This window comes from Microtus pennsylvanicus, chromosome 22 (assembly GCF_037038515.1).
Source record: "Microtus pennsylvanicus isolate mMicPen1 chromosome 22, mMicPen1.hap1, whole genome shotgun sequence".
Classification (NCBI taxonomy): domain Eukaryota; kingdom Metazoa; phylum Chordata; class Mammalia; order Rodentia; family Cricetidae; genus Microtus; species Microtus pennsylvanicus.
In genome coordinates, this window is record NC_134600.1 from 17,595,484 (window position 1) to 17,616,156 (window position 20,673).

A 20,673-nucleotide genomic window follows, 5' to 3' on the forward strand; every position below is an offset into this window, starting at 1 on the left:
ATAAGAAGGTGAAACAGAACTGGGATGTAGCACAGTGGTAGAATGCTTGCTTAGCCCAGGATTGACCCCAGGTTCAATCCCCAGTACCAATGCAAAGCAAAATATTGTTGTCGTCTACCCTGAAGCTAAATGACATGTAATCTGCTATCAAGGTGTGGGCTGGCAGCCCTGAAAGTTGAGATTTTTATCAAAAAGCCCAGTATGTTATGCCATTTTGTGTATTTTATTTTAGGGCAAGGCTCTACCAGAAAAGGTCTTTTCCCATCTACCTGTTCATCCGGAGTCACATAGAGTTCAATAGCCTAGCTTTGTACACTGCATGCAATTAAGAAGTCCGTCAACAAAACAGTCCAGCAGCCAAAGAAAAGGCACCTGGCTTGTTACCTGCTCAGCTCCTCTCAATTCACATTGATTGAAGTCATTATCTGATTAAGTCTCTGTTCCCTGAGACTGGGACCTAGTGTGTGTGTGTGTGTGTGTGTGTGTGTGTGTGTGTGTGTGTGTGTGTTGCAGCCTGTTTGATACTCACAGGGTGCCATGTTTGTATAGTGATGTCACTAGTGGAAGTATGCCAAAGACAGGACCAAGAAGGACAGAGTGATTTATAATGGCAATTGATTTGGAAGGAAACATAGACAAAGCAAGAGATAGCACTTCAGGCTCCCAGAAGTCTCTGGCTACATAGTTCCCCTGTATGATGCAAAGCTGTGGTTGATAATCCTGCTGGCCCTGAGAACCTCCCTAGTGTAGATGGTTCGACTTGTGGTGGAGACCAGCTTCAACAATATACTGCATACCATGGCAGGGGCATGGGGATTAGAAAAATAGATAAAGAGAATGAAGATGTGAGTAAAAATAATAAAACAGAAATATAGGATAGTATGGCAGGGAGCTCCAGTGGATACTGAAATCACCTGTGTTTAATTTTTCATACACTTTTATACGCTAATACAGAAAGGGGAAGAAGACAGAAGACTGCTTTAACAGGATACAAAGGACAATGGTGGAGGAGGGTCATCTGTCTATGGGTTACTTTCATTGGTCAATAAAGAAACTGCCTTGGCCCTTTGATAGGACAGAAAATTAGGTAGGCGGAGTAGACAGAACAGAATGCTGGGAGAAAGAAGCAAAGTAAGGCAGTCCCCATAACTCTCCTCTCCAAGATGGATACAGGTTAAGATCTTACCGGTAAGCCACCACCTCGTGGTGCTACACAGATTATTAGATATGGGTTAATCAAGATGTGAGAGTTAGCCAGTAAGAGGCTAGAGCTAACAGGCCAAGCAGTGTTTAAAAGAATACAGCTTCTGTGTAATTATTCTGGGGCTAAGCTAGCCGGTGGCTGGGAGCTGGGTGGCGGGAAGCGGCCCGCAGCTCCTTCAACAGGACAACAAGAACAGTTATTTGCTTCAATACTTGAGACATCAAGTCATTAGCATTCTGTTGTTTAGGCTGTGAACCCACCCTAGACCAAGTATCCTAAAGGCAGCCACTCCCAAGGTTAAACCCCCATCTCAAAAGAAGGAGAAGTACGCTTGAATTTCCTGCCCCCTGGTCAGGGTGGAGTGGATCTACCTGTAAGGACCATCTTAATATCAGAAACACCAAGTAACCACACCCTAGGTCAACAACTTTGAATAAACTAAAACTCTCTGGCCTTCAGGCAAGATGGGAACAGGCTCACATTTTTGGGCCTCCACACACTTGTCTCTGTGACATGAGTTTTCACCATCTGTTTTACTCTTCCATCTCTGCTCTGGAGAGGCAGGCTCCGGGCTGGCTGCTTACATAGGGCAAGTGGTAATGGGTCCCTCCCCTCTCTGATCACATCCCTACTTGTACACGTAGCTCAGGAGGGATGCTAGCAGCATCTCTCCGACAGCATCTCTCAGCCAGTTCACCAGGACTCCCCGCTGCCCGAGGACCATTCCTGACATCGTCTCAACACTCAGCAGTTCACTGACTTCATTTAAAGGCTCCGTGATTATCCTTTCTTTTGATTGCCGAGGGTTATAATTGTATTTATTTCCCAATCCTTTGCTTTTGCAGCTCAGCACTGGAGTTTGTATACTTGACAAACTTGGCAGCGTACTGCTTTTGTTACTAAAATACACTGTAGTTAATATTTATACTAATTGTTGTAACACAATCTGATTGTCAAATAAAGTGTGACTCTTAGTTTTGGCAACACGGAAGATGGGTTTGCTAATGGGCAGTTTTGTTTAAAAGAAAAAAGAAAACTAAAACAGGATAATTTTTCTAATAAGATTTTATTTGTAAAATAGCCTTTCGACTGAATTATTGTTGATTAGCTCATTGCTTTTCTGTTTTTAAAGGTAGGACACTGAGGAAATTTTCCATTATTTAAAGTATTTTTGCATGAATAAAAACCCTACTTAGCTTAATAGTCTTTCACAGTAGACAAATTGAAGATGTTCCTCAGACCGTGATTGTCTTGGCAATGGTTTAGCAGTTTCCTCACTTTTCTGGAATGCAGAATAGCTTCAAGGATTACAGCATCGATCATTAACGTGATGGTCTTCCTTTTTGAAAAAAAAAACGATGGATTAAAATAATTCAAGTGTTTATTTCATTTTTCCCTTCCTCTTGACATTTCTTTTTAACCCTTTCCTTAGGGGACAGGGTAGAGAGACAGATGAATAAAAATTTTACTAAAGAAAGGTGAAATATCGCCAAATCCTGAAGGTTGTTGCTATGTAGTATTGTTTCTCATCTGTGAGTGCTACGTCTACCCTCAAGATCCTCCACATTCATGGGCTGGAATCCCAACCCCCTGATGTGTCAGGCAGTGGTGCTTCAGAGAGATGAGATGATTATCTCATAAAAGTGAGGTCCTCACGATGGCCAACGTGAGCATCCCAGAGAAAGAGGCTCTTATTCCACCATGTGAGATACATGCACAGGGCCACATCCGTGAACCAGAAAGGAGTCTTCACCAGACACCACGCCTAACGGCACCTTTATCTTGAAATCTCAGAGTCTGAGACATGAGAAATAACTCCTATTATTTATCAGTTACCCAGCCTGAGGTATTTTTAACAGTGCAAACAGACTTTACAAACTTGAGAGGCATTATGATTGTATGGATCCATTAATACTTTTAATTGAAAGGAGTTGAGAGAATATGAGAGATGGAAGATGGATGAATATGGTACCTCCGTGTTGGGGAGTTTATTAATTTAAACTTGTTTTGTATCTCTTTGTAAACATTTTTTCTATTTTTTTATTTTATCTTATCTCTCCACTAACTAGCCACACCTCCCCACTCATAGCCACACCTCCCCACTCATAGCCACACCTCCCCACTCATAGCCACACCTCCCCACTCATAGCCACACCTCCCCACTCATAGCCACACCTCCCCACTCATAGCCACACCTCCCCACTCATAGCCACACCTCCCCATTCATAGCCACACCTCCCCCACTCATAGCCACACCTCCCCACTCATAGCCACACCTCCCCACTCATAGCCACACCTCCCCCACTCATAGCCAGACCTCCCCACTCATAGCCACACCTCCCCACCTATAGCCACACCTCCCCACTCATAGCCACACCTCCCCACTTATAGCCACACCTCCCCACTTATAGCCACACCTCCCCACTTATAGCCACACCTCCCCACTTATAGCCACACTTCCCCATACTGTTACTGGCTCCAGCCCACAGAGGCTATTGATCTTTTCTCCATCGCTACGGTGTCATTTGCACAATGTCGTGTGTGAATTCCTGCGGCTGGATCCTTCACTCATCACAGTGCCTTTGAGATCCATGCGAATTGTACCTGTATCAACCATTGCTTCATTATATGCACAATCCACAGTGTGTTTACCCACCCCTTTGGTGAAGGCTATGTCCAGCTTTGGGCAATTATGAATTCTTGTCATGACCATGAATGTGCAGGGATTTGGTGTGTGTGTGTGTGTGTGTGTGTGTGTGTACGTGTGGGTGTGGGTGTATGTAAAGGTAAGTGTCTACATCTCTAGGATCAATGTACAATTGCTCCATCACATGGTATGGACCTCATAAGGACCTGCCAAGCTTCCAGAGTAGTCTCCCAGTGCCCCGGTGTTCTGTGTCCTCACCAGAATTTGGTGTTGTTGGTATCTTGTATTGAAATTATTCTCACAGGTGTACAGTAACCTGGCTTTGGTGCCTTGTGTTTGTTTAGTGTTGCAAACAGAACTCAGAGTCTGATACGTCCTAGGCAAGCATCTGCAATGTAACTGACCTATATTTCCAGCACTGGACTTGGGTTTTAAATGAGGGAAGAAAATGACCTTCCTACTAATTTGAGTTCATTTCTTCTTTCTAAAGAGTCGGGGATACCTTAGAACTTCAAACATGTGTTTTTGGGAGCTTTCATCCTCCATAATGCCAACTTGGGCACTAGGAATCCATGCACTGTACCCATCTGCTCTTGCCCAAGCCTTGAAAGCCCAAGGGGAAGGTGCCTGGGAAGAGAATGGATAGACCCAGAGGTGAATGGAAAAGGGTGGAGTGGCTTGCAGCTTCCTGCCTCTTGCTTCATTGTCTCCTTCCCTTCTTTCCCATGGAAAGTAAACGGAGTGCTGCTTCCATTAACTATCATTTCAAAGTTGCTTCTTTTACTTTAAGTTACCTTCTAAAGAGTAATTACTCCTCCCCTCGCCCCTCTGTACAGCTACGGACAGAAGAACGTTCTAGAAAAATAGCTGAGCTAATCAAAGGATGTCTTGTCTGTTTTTGTATGAGCACAGTGTTAGCAGCTGAGAATGTGACGGATGTCCTTGAGTTCCCAGAAAGTCGCTCTCCTGGCAGGAGTCCTCATTAGTACAGCCACAGCACCCCCTAAAGAGAGATACGACATCTTTTAATCATAGAACACAATATCGGCAAATGGTAGAACACGGAGATTGGTCACTGAAGCTCAGGGGTGAGGCGTCTGTCTGGGGGAACATAGACTACAGCAAGGCTGCTCATATCTTTGTGCATTTCCTTCTCATAAGTGTGAATGGGAGAGATGTCACAGATCTGATCATATAAACGTAATTAAATATACCTCGCGGAGCCATGTGCCACAGTCATATGATAAACATGATATAAACGGTCCTGTGGTGACCCCCTTGAGTTAAGAAGTAACTCTTTATAATTGTCACCCTTCTTCGTCCTCTTGAAGAGGTTCAAGTAGTTTCACTAATACTTTTTGGCAGCAGCAGTTGACAGAAAAGAAAGAAGTTTGCTATGGTGTGCTGAACACTTTCATGGTTTCCTGTAACCATTAGCATTTCTGAGAGTACACGGTGTGATTAGCTGACGTGATAAAATTAACTTTGAATTCTCCTCAATGGAAAGAGATTTTTTTTGTTTGACTGTTACTGTATTTTATGATCTTATCTGTTGCCAGTCTCCACTGACATCTGCCTAATCATTTGCAGATTTATGCGAACACGGTGTGCCTACATCCTGCTATGTATACCACGGTACAGATTTAAAACATCCACTTCCCAAATTATAGCTTCTCATCTGCACTACAGCCATTTATTTTTTTAATTAAATAAAAAATCTTAAATACTTAGGGTCCTAGAAATACATCTTGGGACAATTGGCAATGCCTGTGATTTTCTTTCTCTTTTAAAATTAAAATCATATTTATTAATGAATCCTACCTTGTAGGCCTCAATGTTTTTTGTTTTTAGACAGGTATCCTTTTTAAGTTTAGCAGACATAAGGAAACAGGAACCTATTGCTTAATCATAGTGAGAGATGACCTTTGGTTCTTGGAGACACAGATTCCTAGAGTTTACTCTCAAGCGATTCTCTGTTGCCTCTGGCCATGTATGTGACTTTGTCTAGCTTCTCTCATCTGAAGCATGCATGCAAGGTCAGAACTCAAACCTCAGAGAGAGGGCGTAGAGGCACTGAGCAGGAATTTACTGAATAGAGCAATGGATCCACTATGGTATTCCTTTTTTATGAGTCATCATAATTTTATAATATCTATATAGCATGCAAATTTCATACTTGAATATTGAAGATATTATTTAAAAAGCTGGTCTTAGCTTCCTCATTTGTAGTTGGGAAAAGGAGATTTTGTTTTATTATTGAAATCATTTAAAGAAATATTTTTGTTCACCAAACCTCTTTTCATCTTAAGGATTCTGATTCTAATATTGGAGTTATTAGGTCACGGAATATGGTTGACCTTAATATTCTTGTAACCTATCAAGTGGCCGTTCTCCAAGTTACTGCCCTCACGTAGAGGAGTCTATGTTAGTCCTGGAAACTCCTGCCAGCATGAGAATCTTTATTTTAATTTTCATTCCCTAGCTCAGTGGTTGTGCAGGGGCACCTTCCACTTATTCTACAATGTCCTCGCTGTCTGTGGTACTAAGTGTGGCTTTCCATTGAGCTCTTTCAGTGGCCTTTGGTGTGAACTAAACTACACTCCTGTTAAGTGGCAGTCGGGTGCTGCCTGAGGGACTTAAGTCCTTACTTCTAATAGGTTTACATCCGTAACCTGGGAAACCCTGTGACAGTCACGTCTGTTTCTATTCTTTCCTTCGCTCTCATTTTCCCATCATACGGAATGATGCCATTCACTAAAGGCCTGTAAGAAGTCACACTCAGAAATCGTCGACTCCCCCTAGAATTTGGGCTGGAGAAGTGGCTCAGCAGTTAAGAGCTCTTGCTGTTCTAAGCGAGGACCTGGGTTCAGGTTCCAGCATCTACAGAGTGATGCAGAACCGTCTGTGTAACTCTTCCAGGGGGTCAATGCCTTCTGGCCTCTGCAGGTACCTTCACACACATGATGCCCATGAACTTCTGCAGATACACACATACACATAAAAATAAATAACGCTCCTTCAGAAACTGACTGTTTGCTAGTTCTTTTAATGCTCTTTAGAAATTCTTATAAATGCTGCCGTTGGGGCAGGAGCAGGCGGGGAAGAGGGAGCTGTGGCTGCCTCTGGTCCACATTGGCACATGCCTGCCCCTGGATTATCATCCCCCAGTCTAGTGTCAGTGTTAGGACCCACAGTGACTATGCTAAACTCCACCCTGTCCCATCGTACCTCGATGACTTCTTTTTCCACATGGTTGCGTGATCACAACCCTGACAAACCGATTTCTGACGGAGATGGTAACTCATCTGAGTTTCCGTGTTCAAGATGCACATGCGCACCTATTTTTCGGGATTTTTATTAATGCTATAAGCCAAAACACTTAACTTACTCCAATTTCTCCAGCTACTTTGATATATCAAAGTCTGACTACCTAGTTACACATGCACACAGCTAATGAACTGTGAGTTTTCCCGAACAGATTGAAACCTGATAGCTCTAATTACCTGGGACACTAAAGATTGAAAGACGGAGCCTGTGTTTCCAACACCTGCCTGTAAATGTGCTGAGTTGTCAGGCTTCGTAGAGCAGGCTGAATAACCGAGCTGCCAAACAATTATCTTCAGGAAGGGCTTAAATTACCATACACGAAATCCCATTTACTTCAAACAACGCCACACACAATCACAACATAATAAAATTCATTAGTTCTCCAAACTCTTTTAGACTCCGTGCTCCTAGCGTTTTGAGTGAGCCTGCATTCCCCTGTCTCGAGCAGCCTTGACAAATTAGTGCCTTTACAAACATGTGCAGGGGACTCCAACATGGCTTAGTCAATGAAGTCCTTGATAGATACACATGAGCAGCTCTTTGATTCCCTAGAACCCATGTGAAAAACTGGATGCGGTTGTATACACTCATAATCTCTGGACTAGCTGAAATAGAAGGTGTCAGGGTCAGTGAGAGACCCTGGCTCAGAAACTGTGCTTGCAGAGCAATTAAAGACACTTAGTGCCCACCTCTGACCTCCACGTAAATGCATATACAGATATACACACACGAACATATAAACATACATACATATATAAAATTGACACAGTCTGATGTGCTAAAATCTGTAATTTTGTTCTCACAGATATGTAAACACCAACCCTTCCTTTCAGTTAGTTTGATTTCTGGATGCAGCACCCTGAGGATTGAAAGCCGAGCCCTCTTTCAGCTCTGAGCGGTTGAGAATGTAAGGGAGTCACATAGAAGGGTGTTTAAAAAATGAAAGCAATGGAGGTAGTTCAAGAACCATGAGACAGACACCAGGGGAGGCTGTTACCACCCCGTAGGACTACATAGTAAAAGCATGGGATACATGGCGTAAGCAGGACCCACTGAGAGCGGACAGGGCAAGAGAGAGGCCATCTTACAGCAGCGGTTGTTGTAGAGGGTCATGGCCCAAGCAGAAACTACATCTGGGTGTGGAAGGAGTTCTTCAAATGCTGTAGGAGAAGAAAGGACCTCAGTCGTTTTGATTTAGTCTGTTTCAGGCAGCAAGTCACTACCCTTGTGAAGGTGACCTGGAACTCACATCTGTAACCCAGCCTGAGCTCAAACTCAGCACGATCCCTCTATCCAGCCTCCTGAGTGCTGGGATTACAGGTGTGTGCCACCATGTCCAGCTCCCTGCCTTCATTCTTATTTGGACTTCTGGGCCGTATCCAGAATCTAATGTTGATTAACAAAGAAAAGAAACGCATAAAAGTTTTACGTCTCGCCGGCACAAAAGGATCTCCCCGAGAGTAATAAAGCACTATGCGTTTATGTTTTCTGGGCAAAGCACAAAGAATATGTGAAGGGAAACACACAAATGGATCTCTAGGCTGGGATAATGAGTTCTAGGATGCTACTGAGAATGATTAATTACATTTCTCATTGCTGTGATGACATACCTGGAGAAAGCAATTTAAGGGAAAAGAGTTACATTGGCTCTCAGTTTACAGAGACACAGTCCGCCATGGCAGAGAAGGCATGGTAGCAATGACTGAACGGCAGCTAGAGCGTGTGCCCGGGACTCCCAGCCTCTTCATATTTACACCATTGAACACGAAGCTGAGAGAGAGGACAGGAATGAGTCAACATGAACGTCAAGCCCCATCCCTCAGAGAACCACTTCTTCAGTGAGGCCCCACATCCTAAAGTTTCCACAGCCTCCCAAAACACAGCCACCAGTTGGGGATCAAGTGTTCAACACCTTGGCCAAAACTTAAAAAGATAAACTGGAGGGGCGAAGGAGGTTGTGAGATTTACAGGGTATCTCACTGTTGTTTGTTCAGGTTTACTGCAGCCTGAAAAACCAGGTTTTGATCATCAGGGCTATTTTCCCATTGTGGTAGGTTGAAGGTCATACTTATCAGGGGGATCTTAACAACTTTCTATGTGTAAGACATCCCAAATACCTTTCCTGAAGCCACGGGTTATCAGCGATTTCAGCCCTGAAATAATCAATACACCTGTTGATCTTATTTTGGAGATGCCATGGTCTTAACGTCTTCACTTTTCATTCCCGATGGTGTTGCCTACACTTAGCCAATATCAGTGCAAGCAGGAGTGTCTGCAGGACCTGAGTGACATAGGGCAACCTTGCCCAGCTTCCCCAGGACAGGGCAGTGCAGCATAAGATGAGCCTACCAAAGAGTAAGCCACCTCACATGCTTCTGAGAATCCCTGTGGGGACGCCTAAGAAGTGAGTTCCTTTACAAAAGTGCAGGAGACTCAGTCTCCTTTCACACGGACCTGCCTTGCACACCTGTTTCACAGAGAAAGAAATAAGTCTTTCTGCTCAGTGCCGTGGGGATGCCGTGGGAAGCAAGCAAACAAACTTCATGCGCTGCGATCATTTCTTCCCACAGCCGGACTTCAATATCCACTTAGAACCACAGACTCCAGTCCAGCAAACTGGAAGGTCCAAAAACAAAAACAAAAAGTCAAACCTAGCCAGGGCAACTCGGCTTCTTTATTCCCCGTTATGTTTTAGATTTCAGTTTCTGAATCTTCTGTTTTGAACAGCAATCAGCAGACATTAAAGGGATATAAAGATGTTTATATTAATGGGGGGGGGGGGATTGCTCGCTCCTGGAGACAAGGCAGCCATTGACGGATACAGTAAGTGCCGCACAGCCCTGCAATCCAATTTTCTGAGTCATCGTCTCGCTCGGCACTTAGCAGGGAGTTCGTTTTGATTCAAGGCAGTCTCTTCTTTGAAGCACTTTGCCTTTGGTTTTAATTGACTGCAGATCCTCACATTGAGTCAGATGGAATAATCTGACACATTGGGATGTCTCACCATGGAGGGGTCTGGGTTGTTTTCAGATGTGTATTAAGCGCTCTGGTAAGGATTCTCCTTTTGTATCCAACACGGACTGAGCGCTCACTAGATAGTGCACGCCTGCCCCGGACTCCTCTTTTCCTTTAGGCCTTTCCTTGTATCTCATTTTGTTCTGGAAGAATCCGGAAATGATTTTTTAAATCATTTTTAACCCTTACAACACCGAAAGACCTGTCCCTTCCTCTCTGTGGGTGAAGAAAAGGCTCAGAGACAGACTAAGCTGTATCAGGACCCAAGCATTCAAATGAAAGCTCATAAGAGTTAGATCATTCGCCAACAATGAACTGTGTCATAGCCTGGTGAGTGCTGCGGAAGGTGATTATTCCATTTGAAAAATCTGAGCCATTGTGGCAAATCTACTCAAGGAATTTGGATCTGCCTAATAGAGCCATATGTGTGTGTGTGTGTGTGTGTGTGTGTGTATGTGTGTGTGCATGTGTGTCTTATTGTGTGTGTGTGTATATATGTGTGTGTGCGTGTGTGTGTCTTATTGTGTGTGTGTGTGTGTGTGTGTGTATGAAATCAGTTTAGTTATTGGCCAATTTCTTCTGTGCCTTCATTTCCAGTGGGATTATAACCTGTGCATAAAAGATCAGAGATGTGCTGAGAAAACTCGCGAGAATTGTTTCTTTAGAGCGAGCCACGTCTCTTAAAATGCTCAGCCCATAAATTTCAAAGGTATTCATGGTCTGGCAAAAGATAACTCGCTTCTTCTGTTCTAAGAGTTTTGTGCTTCACGGCAGCTTTGGCGGGGTCACTGCTGCAGTAGGTTCTGTGTTGGTTTCCTATCCTCGTTGCAGACAAGCTGCCATATCTCAGGAAGGGGAATGGGGTAAAAAATAAAATGAGGAAATGAAGAATTGCTTCTGCTGCCTTTTATTTTTTTTAGGAGGTCAACTGCTCTACTTGTGTTCAGCTGCCCCAAATCACACTTGGAAAACAGAGATGGTGCAAAGCCTGTTGGTTTAGAACTGTATGGCTCTCTCAAGATTTACGTGTAACCCCAGAGAACGGCAGTGGGGGTCAGATGTCTGGGGTTGTGTTGGTGAGTGGGTGGATGAGGAAGCCCCCAGGTAGGTAGATAGTATGCAAAATCACGTGACTCAGCTACACTCAGTCTCTCAGCGTCTCCAGGCTTCATCTTCACAGTGGGAAAGTGATTGCCTGTTTCCCACCCTACCCCCTGCAAAAAAAGCTATTATTAAATTGCTAGAGAAATCAGACAGCCGCTCAGCACTGAGAACCTCTGCTGGGTTTTAGTTTGAGGGGAGGGGATAACATACACTAATAGGGACTGTCACCGTGTTCGGAACTGATTCCGTGGCCTATAGGTCGCAGTCACCTTACCCGGGAGTTATACCAGTGGCTACAAGCAGTGGACAACGATTATTTGCCTGAGTCACCCGTCTGTCTGCGGCCGAAGGATCCTAGAATCTTTCCAGGTGTCTCCTGACTGTGTTCAGCACCTTCCCTACACAGTCCAACCTGGCTGTCTCACCGCCTGGGCCTCTGTGTTCTCTCAGGAATTTCCTAACCAGCCTTCTTGCTGCTCTGTGGATCCCAGCCACACTGTCTGCAGTGGTGACTGGGAGTGGCTAGCTGCTTCTCTCTGCCGCCCTTTCTTGCCCCTGTGCAGACTCCTGTTTTGTACTGGGTGCGGCTGAGTCTCATGGTACCTCTCTGGTCTCTGGGAGTGAGTCTTGCGTTATGTTTATACCAGTTGTGATGCATTTTTAGAAATTCTATGAAGCATTTAAATTTCTAGAATCTAAACATTTAAAGTGAAAATGGTCACTCGGGTTCTGCTTGCAGCTCAGACACAGCTGCGTCATACAGACTCCATACTTCACCTTCCAAGACTCAGCTTCTCCCACCAGAACCAGGGCTTTGAGAGCTTGTTGCCTTGGACTTTTGTAGGACTGTTATTCTACGCTAAAACAATCTGAGCTACATAAAAACACTAAGTTTCATCTGTGGTATTTGGAAAACGTTAGTTTTAAAATATCTTTCAACATATACTGTTTAGCATTTTAAAAGTAAACATCTGTTTAATACCGAGAGAAATTAAATTGTAGACTCCAGATGTAGTTTGGTTCTCTGGGGCAATATATATTTAAATCACGGTTTTCTAACGAGCCTCCAGGCAGCTGCCAAGTTTTGCTTCCTCCACCAGGATCTCTCTGCAACCTTCTTCTGTCTAGATGAAGAAATGTGTGGAGAGCTTTGCGTGCCTCTCCCCTGCTGCCGGCGAGTCCAACAGCTATCATATTATAGTGCGTGACCTCTGCTGATTTTCCTTTTTCTAAGAAAAGCCAACTGGGGGACCGTGGGGTCCCTCACCTTGAGATTCCATTTGAGAGAAAGCCCTTCGGTCTTTCAATTTAAAGCCTCCGGGGATTTTCTATAAAAACACCTAGAAACCAAAATTTCTAGTTTGACATAAAATTTAACATCTGTATTTTCTTTTTTTCTTTTCCTACATTTTATGTTAAATCACTAGGAAATGCAGCATCTTTAGGAATCAAATTTCTATGCATAAGACCTAAATGATATTTGATAGACTTTGTGTGTGCACGTGTATGTGTGTGTTGTGCTGTGTGTGTATTGTACTATGTGTATATGTGTGCTGTGTGTATGTATAATGTGTGTATGATGAGTGTATATTGTGGTATATGTATTGTATTGTGTGTGCATTGTATGGTGTGTGTGTATGTGTGCTGTGTATGTGTGTGGTGTGTGTATATGTGTGCTGTATGTATGTATGTGTGGTGTGTATGTATGTGTATGTGTGGTGTGTGTATATGTGTATATATGTATGTGTGGTATGCATTGTGTTGTGTGTATATGTGTGCTATGTATATGTGTAGTGTGTGCATGTATGGTGTGATGTGTGTCTACATGTATGTTTGTATGTGTGTATGTGTGATGTGTGTATGTGTACTGTGTGTTTATATGTGTGTGTGCTTTGTATATGTATGTGTTGCCTGCTCTCCTTTCTCCCTGTACTACTTATGTGGGTTCTTGCTTCTTCCTGTATTGAGGCTATGAGGAGATTCCTTTTGGGTCGCTTGTGTTTCTACATTCCAGTTCTGACTCTCACCCATCTCACAAGTTATGTCAGCGTGACTGTTGAGAGGGAATCCGTGTTTACACCTCCTTTATTTCTTTCGTCCCTTTTCCCTCCTTGACTTTCCATCAGTGTGACAGAACACACGAGACAGTCAGCTAAGTTGGAAAGGCTTGTCTGGCTGCTGCTTTCAGAGGCTTCAGGTCGTGGTTGATTGGCCTTTGGGCCCCCGGAGAAGGGAATCATGACAAAAGTGCCTAGTGGAGGAAGAAGGGCATCGTGGTGGAAATGCATGATGGGAGAAACTTCTCACCTTACTCAGGAAAGCAAAGAGATGAAGGGCAGCCTGGGATCCACTAAGCCTGTGGCTCCGCCTCCAATGACCACACTAGCTCTAGCTCCCAAAGGATCAACCATGTCCCGGGAGCACCATCAGCAGGGCTGTCTTTCAATGTTTGAAAGACATTTAAAATGTCTTTCATTTTAAAATGTCTTTGAGGGACATTTAAAATAAAAATTGTAACACTCTAAGAAGAGCCCACTGAAAAACTATAATTTAGATACCCTAAGAGTAAAGTCACCAGAATTAAGCTTAAAAAAGAGAGAGATAACAAAAGCCCATTGTAAACTGGTTTCTACGTAAGTAATAATAATAATAGTATAATTACTATACTATTATAATAAATGTAGTTATTTTAATTATGAAAATTGCCACTACACATTTTAATTTTAATCTACTCTTTATCTACCACATAGGAATGTAAAGACATTTTTATAAGTAAAAATATAAATAACACTTCATACCACATTCTTTCAAATATGGGCTGATTAGCTTCTTCTAAGTTTATCTTATAGAGCCACCTGATGATTTGAACTTATTCGCCAGAGAATTGATGTTGGGTTACAGACAGAGGCGTGTGTGGGCCCTGGTGGGAAGCGACAAGCCAAGCTAAGACCTGTGCCTACAAATGGACAGTGGTGTCGAGTGGGGACACATGCTCCACGGAATCACAGTGGTTTCGCTTTTCACAAATCTAACTCTGTGAGAGAAGTGCCAGGGAAAGATGGAGTAGGAAATCTTAACAGCAGTTAGCGGATCTCTTGAGTAATGCTGGAAAAAAGCAGACGTGTGTGTGTGTGTGTGTGTGTGTGTGTGTGTGTGTGTGTGTGTGTATCTACCCCCCCGTATGTCTGAACACATCTCTCCATATATTTATGCATGAATACATGCATGTATGTACATTTACATATGTCTAGCTGTGTAGCTATCTGTGTATGCATCTCTACATACACATGTATGAATATTTATATATGTACATAGACCTTCATACTTGTTCATGAGTGTGTAAATGCATATTTATGATTATGATTTATGTTATTCTTTATGTGTGTATATATATATACACGCATATATACTTGTGTGTGTGTGCATGTATATGTGTGGTTGCCCACAGAACCAGAAGAGGATGCCAGATCCCCCAGAGCTGGGGTTGCAGGCAGTTATGAGCCACCCAAAGTAGGGGCTGAAAAACCAAACTCCAGTCCTCTGAAAGGGCAGTGAATTATTTTAACTTCCAACCTGCTCTTCCAGCTCCATCATCTAAATGTTTCTATACATATGTTTATATGTGCACATATGAATGTGCATACACCTGTATGTATGAGTATGTATCAGTGTCTACATACATGTATGTGTAGATATACCTGTGCATCTATACATATGCTTATAGATGTTGTCTTGTGTATCTATATGTGTGTGTGAAAATATATTACCCACAGGATAATTTATGAACATGTTGTCACTAGCCGGTGCTTCTATTTTGGAAGACTGGAAGCTTTAAGAGGCAGGAACTATACCTGGAGGGAGTAGCTCACTAACATCAAGCCTCAAAGGTCGGTCATACCCAAAGCACAGTCCTTCCCTCACTCACTTCCTGTCCATGGGAAGGTGGGCAGCTTACTCCACCATATGCTTGCCTCTCTGCGGTGTTCGGTCTCCACATGGGCTCAGAATTGCTGGAGCCAAGGACCATAGATAAAGATCTCCGAAATCATGAGACTAGAGAAATCTTTCTGGGGTTCTTGAGATGCTCAGCTAGAAAAGATGCTTATCACCACCCCTGATGGTCTCTGAGTCCCACATGGTGGAAGGAGAGAGCTGATTCCCAAAGGCTGACCTCTGACCTCTCCACACTCAAGCACATGAGCGCACACGCACATACACACACACACACACACACACACACACACACACAAATAAATAAACAAACATTTCCTCATTTAAGTTGGTCATTTCAGGTGTTTCTTCACAGTGATAAAATAACTACTTCATGTGTCTTTACATATATGTGTAAATATGTATCAGCACATATATGCATCTATACTTAGGAGTCTATACTCATGTGTGCATGTATATTTACATATATATATATATTAGTGCTTGTGTGTGTATATTTGTGTATCAGTACATGTGAGTATATGTGCATATCGATACATGTGTCTGCCCACGTGTGGGTTGCATATCTATACATAGGAGATATTAAGAGAGAAAACAACGGAGCAGGAGGAAAGATGGGATGTCAACCCTCCCATCTTTCATCATAACTGTATGGCTTTGGGGGAAATTTCTTAACCTCCTTACTTCAATCCCCTCATCTTCCCTTTAAAAATAAGAACAACTCGTGTTCTGTAGGTCGCTCTAGTGAAGGTCACATTCAACCCTGTTGGCAAATCTTTGTTTGTGTATGAGCAACTAAAAGTGTTAGTCACCAGAACACTGTTTTATCAAAACTGAGGCCAGGTGACTGCAATGTCGCCTTGAGTGCTTGTGGCTGTGAGTCAGCCCAAGGGGTTCCGGTCTAGCCTGGTCTCCCAATGGCCCAGAAGTATCTGTTGAGATTGCCAACAGCTCAAGCTATGCCTCACAGACAGCTACTCTACACACAACCACAAGAGGATGGAGAGCGCATGCCGCTCCTGTGTGTCATGTTGAGAAAGGGGGTCAGGTCCCGCTCTGGAGGCCGCAAGGACTTGGGGTCTGTGGACTCTGACAACATCAGCAACATTGTAAAATCTCTGCCAGTCTTCTGCTTATTTGTATTTTTTACAATGCTTTTTTGGTTGATTTTAGGACTTTGGATGTACAAAATTGAAGTCCCGATGACCTTTGGCCAACCTAACAATCTCATTTGCATTTCCTCTTTATGTTTTATCTCATTATTAATTAGTTTAAATAGTGTAGTAAGCATTGAAAATACTTCCCAAAACAAACCCTAGATTTTTGACAATAACCTTTGCCTTACATTTGGCCAACCCTTCATCCCGTTCTAGCTCCACCTGACAGAATCCTTAAGTCCAACCTATATGTCTCGCCTATATTTTATTTTTACACTCTAATGGCATTCATGACTATTCTGAAAATGAAATTTTAACTGTTTTAAACGGTTCAAACATAAATCCTGTGGTTTACAGCCCTTGGATACTTTCTGGTGTGAAATTTTACCTATACTGCGGTATGTATAGGTAATGTATGTATAGTAAATGTGTTTCCTCTTCCATGTTTAATACTGCTGTGCCTGAAACAGCCTTGGTTCTGAGGACCATGCTGTGAGGCGGGAACTGTTCTAGTCTTGTCCGTCATAACTGTGGTTCTTAATGCCCAGGTCTGAGAAGCTGTCTTGGATCAAGTGAAATTGCTGAACCACAGAGTACCTAAATGCTCAGCTCTGCTTTGCTGCCTTAATTAGATCATCATTAGCGTATGGCTAAGTTGGACTTGTTGTGGTTCTTTAGTGTTTGTTAACTGGTAGCTGTAGACTGGAGTTTTAATTTATACCATTTGATGCAGTTACTCCCTGTTGGAGTTTGGCTTTCTATTGCTCTCATGCTCGATGGTCCTGATCCCCTCTCGTCACACACGTGGTCTTGTCCTTCACGGTCATGATGTGTCTGCTCCTGCTTTTCACTATTGTGCAGCCGAGTTGAGCTTTGCCGGCTGGCTTTGTGGAACATGGACCCTATCACTGGTCTGTTCTGAGATATTTTCTTCATCCGTTAAAGATAATGTATTGTTCATAGGATTGACTTAAAATTAAATCAGTGTTTGCAGTGAGTACTTTATACTCCTCCCCGTAGAGCATTCTAGATCTCTGAATGGTTACTCCTTCCACCCATCGGTGGGTTGATTCTGTTAGAATTTGACCCATCTACATAGTGGGGACTCAGCCGTTTGGTGTGAGCAGAGTATCTCTGCTAGAATTATACTTTAGGACTAAAGCAAGTTACTCAGACCTACTTGGGTAATATATGAGCAAACAAATTGAAAGGAAAAGACAAAATAAAGGGCAAACATGGGTGTAATTTTTCTATTGATTGTAACAGCCCGCCTGTAGAATTTTTGATGTGTGTATTAATGTGACAATATGGATTTTGAAAGTAGACCCAAGAAAACTGAAAAACTCACACCAAACATAAGATTCCACATTGACCCCTGGAAGCCAGGGTTCCAGGGAGACCTAGACGCTTCGGGTTTTCTGCGTCTCCCTCCTAGAATCTCCTTCCACAGCGTTTTGGAGAGCACTGCACAGTCATGCAGCGCCGGCACTGGGAACCCGGGGAAATACTAGAAGCAGAATCCCAAGGACATCCCCAAACGCTGTACAGTTACTGTTTCCAGCTCCTGGCTTGATTTTTAAGAGTCGCGTTCAAGGGAAGAATTTGGGAGGCATAGTAAAAACCTTGCTGTTCTCTCCCGGAGCGTCCTGTGCTTCGCTGGGAAGAGCCTCCGAGGAGTGGGAGCCCTGTGTGGATGCCACGGTAACATTGACATTGCTGCAGTGCAGCATGCCTTCCCTCATCTGCCTCTATCTCTGCTCAAAGTCTCTCCTAGGACTCGGAGGTAAGCCTTTCCTCTTGCTATAAGATGAATGCGGACCCGTGCAAAGTGACGGCAGCTAGGAGTTGTCATTAGAATCTGAATGTGATAAACAATTAAGCGAATGAAGGCACAACTTCTACAAGGCAAATACAGAAATTACCCTTAACACATCCTAGTCATAAAATGTTTGTTTGCTTATGACTTTGCTCTGATAACTGTCCTTGTGCTTGTCAGTATTTAGTAGGGAAATTTGGGGGCGAAAGGACATTAAACTTAGCCACAATGTCAGGTCACCTTATTTTTTTGTTTGTTTGTTTTGTTTTGTTCACTTTCGTGCACAGCAGTCCGACCCATTTGGCTAGAAATTCTCTGCTCTCGGGAAGCATGTTTGAACAGTCTGGGAACAGCTTTTAGTTGTGACGGCAACTTACAGTTTAGGAAGTCCTTAGGAGAGAAGTTTGAACGGTCTCCAAAGAAAAGAGTGTTGTCTCCTTGGGCTTCCCCTTTGAGGCTCACAAGTTGCGACTCATTTTATTCTCTGCCAAGAATTAAACACAAGACTAGCGCAGTGGAACTTAAGTTTACTTTGTATGCATGTGCAGAAACAACTAGCAACCTGATTTCCTTGATGCATGGATGTGTGTTGCCTAAGCATCCAAGGACAGGACATAGCTGTATCAGGAGAGAGCCTTGTGCCTGGGTCTCTTAGGGGGTGTCTTGATCTCTGTGTGGTCCTCTGGATAGTGGGTGTCAACAGTGACTGGAATCAGAAGTGACTGGTGAACAGTTTTAAAGAGGAGCAGCAGAAACTCAGGCAACTCAGGAACTTCTCTGGGCGAAACCTTTAAAATTTCCATCTGTTTCACAAGGGTCCGTCATGTCTCAGAAGTGACATTTCCCATCTGCTTTACACGCTTCATCCTGAGGGCCATAGGACAGTGGGATGCATAGGAACCCAACCCCCTTCCTGCCAACTACTTGGGTGCTACCCCCACCCTCTGCCTATGACTTTCAGAAACAAAGCTATATATATTTTAAGTATTCCTACACTTGTAGTATGTTTTCCTTTGCATGTCTAACTAGGAAGGATTTCTGATACCTTTTAAGTGACTCCAGATATTCTTTTTTGTGGAGTCATTTAAAATCTTTTCAAACTGGAAGTTAAGGGAAGGGAGATGACCCTTTCTTCCCAGGGCTGTAACTCCAGACTTAGGTGATAAAAGCGGTTTTGCACATCATACATATGGAAGGCATGACATTCTCGCGGGTCGCGTCGTTCAAATTGTATGTGTCAGGATCAGAAATGTCACTTCGGGATTTAATGCAAGAAGTTCTAGGCTTGCATTTTCTCGCTTTCCCTTGGAGGTGACCTTGTAGCCACAAACATCCCTGGCTGTCACCGAACGAGGTTTGCCTGTCCTTCCCTGATGTAGCTCCCAACCACTTTTGTTCCTTCTTAGAGAACTACGTACGTCTTTTCACATATGACATGATATCGTGATGTCACACGTTAACTCTAACCTTCAAGGCAGGCCTGTCTACTAGAGAAGTCCCACGCCCTTGAATGCAGGAGCTTACAGAAACAGTCAGTAGAGAGCTGGTGTCATGGTGTCAGCTTGTTTCTTCAGGAGTCTGACTGACTAGCAGTTCAGAAAGGGCCGGTCACTCCAGGGCCACTGATCTGTAGAAGAGAAATTGGAGAAATTTGAGAAGAAAAGACAGATCCCTTTGGGTGATTCCTATCCATGAACACACTTTTCTGTGAATAGGAATTATTTATCATTGGTAAGAATTATTTTATGTACGGTCTTTAACTTAGCTGGAATTTGAGGGTGAGTATTTCCAGAGCGTTTGAGGGAGGAGGAAGGGCATGGTTATTTTTCACTGATAAAATTTAGGGACACATCTTTAAAGTGGCTAGTAGTTTGTTGCTTTACCTAGATATGGAAGACTAATTATCAGAGTTCTCTTTCAAACCAATAAGGAATGAGATTCTAACCCAAGATGTTGTTATTTTTACTGAAGTTGATTTGGAAAAGGTAAACATTTGGCCAGGGCTTATGAACATTCTTTAGAATGAATTGCCACTAAAGTCTGTTGTGTTATCCAGACTGGAAAATAGCCCTTACAATGCATCATACCAAAATGTCTTTTACTACTCTGAGCAAGGAATCCTTAGGAGTTTGTTACAGAAGAGCTTAAAAAATGTGAACTTGGGATGATATTTAAATCGTGATCACTCCTTTTCCCATTCTGAAACAGAGACAAGAAAGGCACTAAATAGGTTTACATTACCTTTTCTAAGAAACAGACATGTACTCATCAAAATAGAAATTAGCGTGATGGTTGCTGATGCTCCCTAGTGAGAAAGTTAGAGCCAATGATTGTATTCTAATGCTTAGAATATTTTCAAAAATGTCCACAACCACTTCCCTTATGGCCAAGGCTTCGTAATGCCACAGGCTGTTCCCTTTAACCTTCAAAGTCGACTGGCGCAATATAGGAG

General features: G+C 43.1%; 1 protein-coding gene across 31 annotated transcripts in view; it reads left to right on the plus strand.

Moving 5' to 3' along the window:
* Epb41l3 (erythrocyte membrane protein band 4.1 like 3) overlaps positions 1-20,673 on the plus strand; it is a 214,271-nt gene that overhangs the window by 34,900 nt on the left and 158,698 nt on the right. For 3 of the 31 annotated variants that reach the window (XM_075956152.1, XM_075956153.1, XM_075956154.1), the window contains exon 1: positions 18,070-18,188. The exons of 9 other annotated variants lie outside the window; for them this stretch is intronic. In XM_075956152.1, coding sequence (XP_075812267.1) covers positions 18,134-18,188 — 55 coding nt within the window. In that variant the 5' untranslated portion in view covers positions 18,070-18,133. Of the gene's footprint in view, positions 1-17,500; positions 18,189-20,673 lie in introns of those variants that run through there. 19 more of the 31 variants (XM_075956188.1, XM_075956181.1, XM_075956185.1 and 16 more) reach the window with 14 other exon arrangements.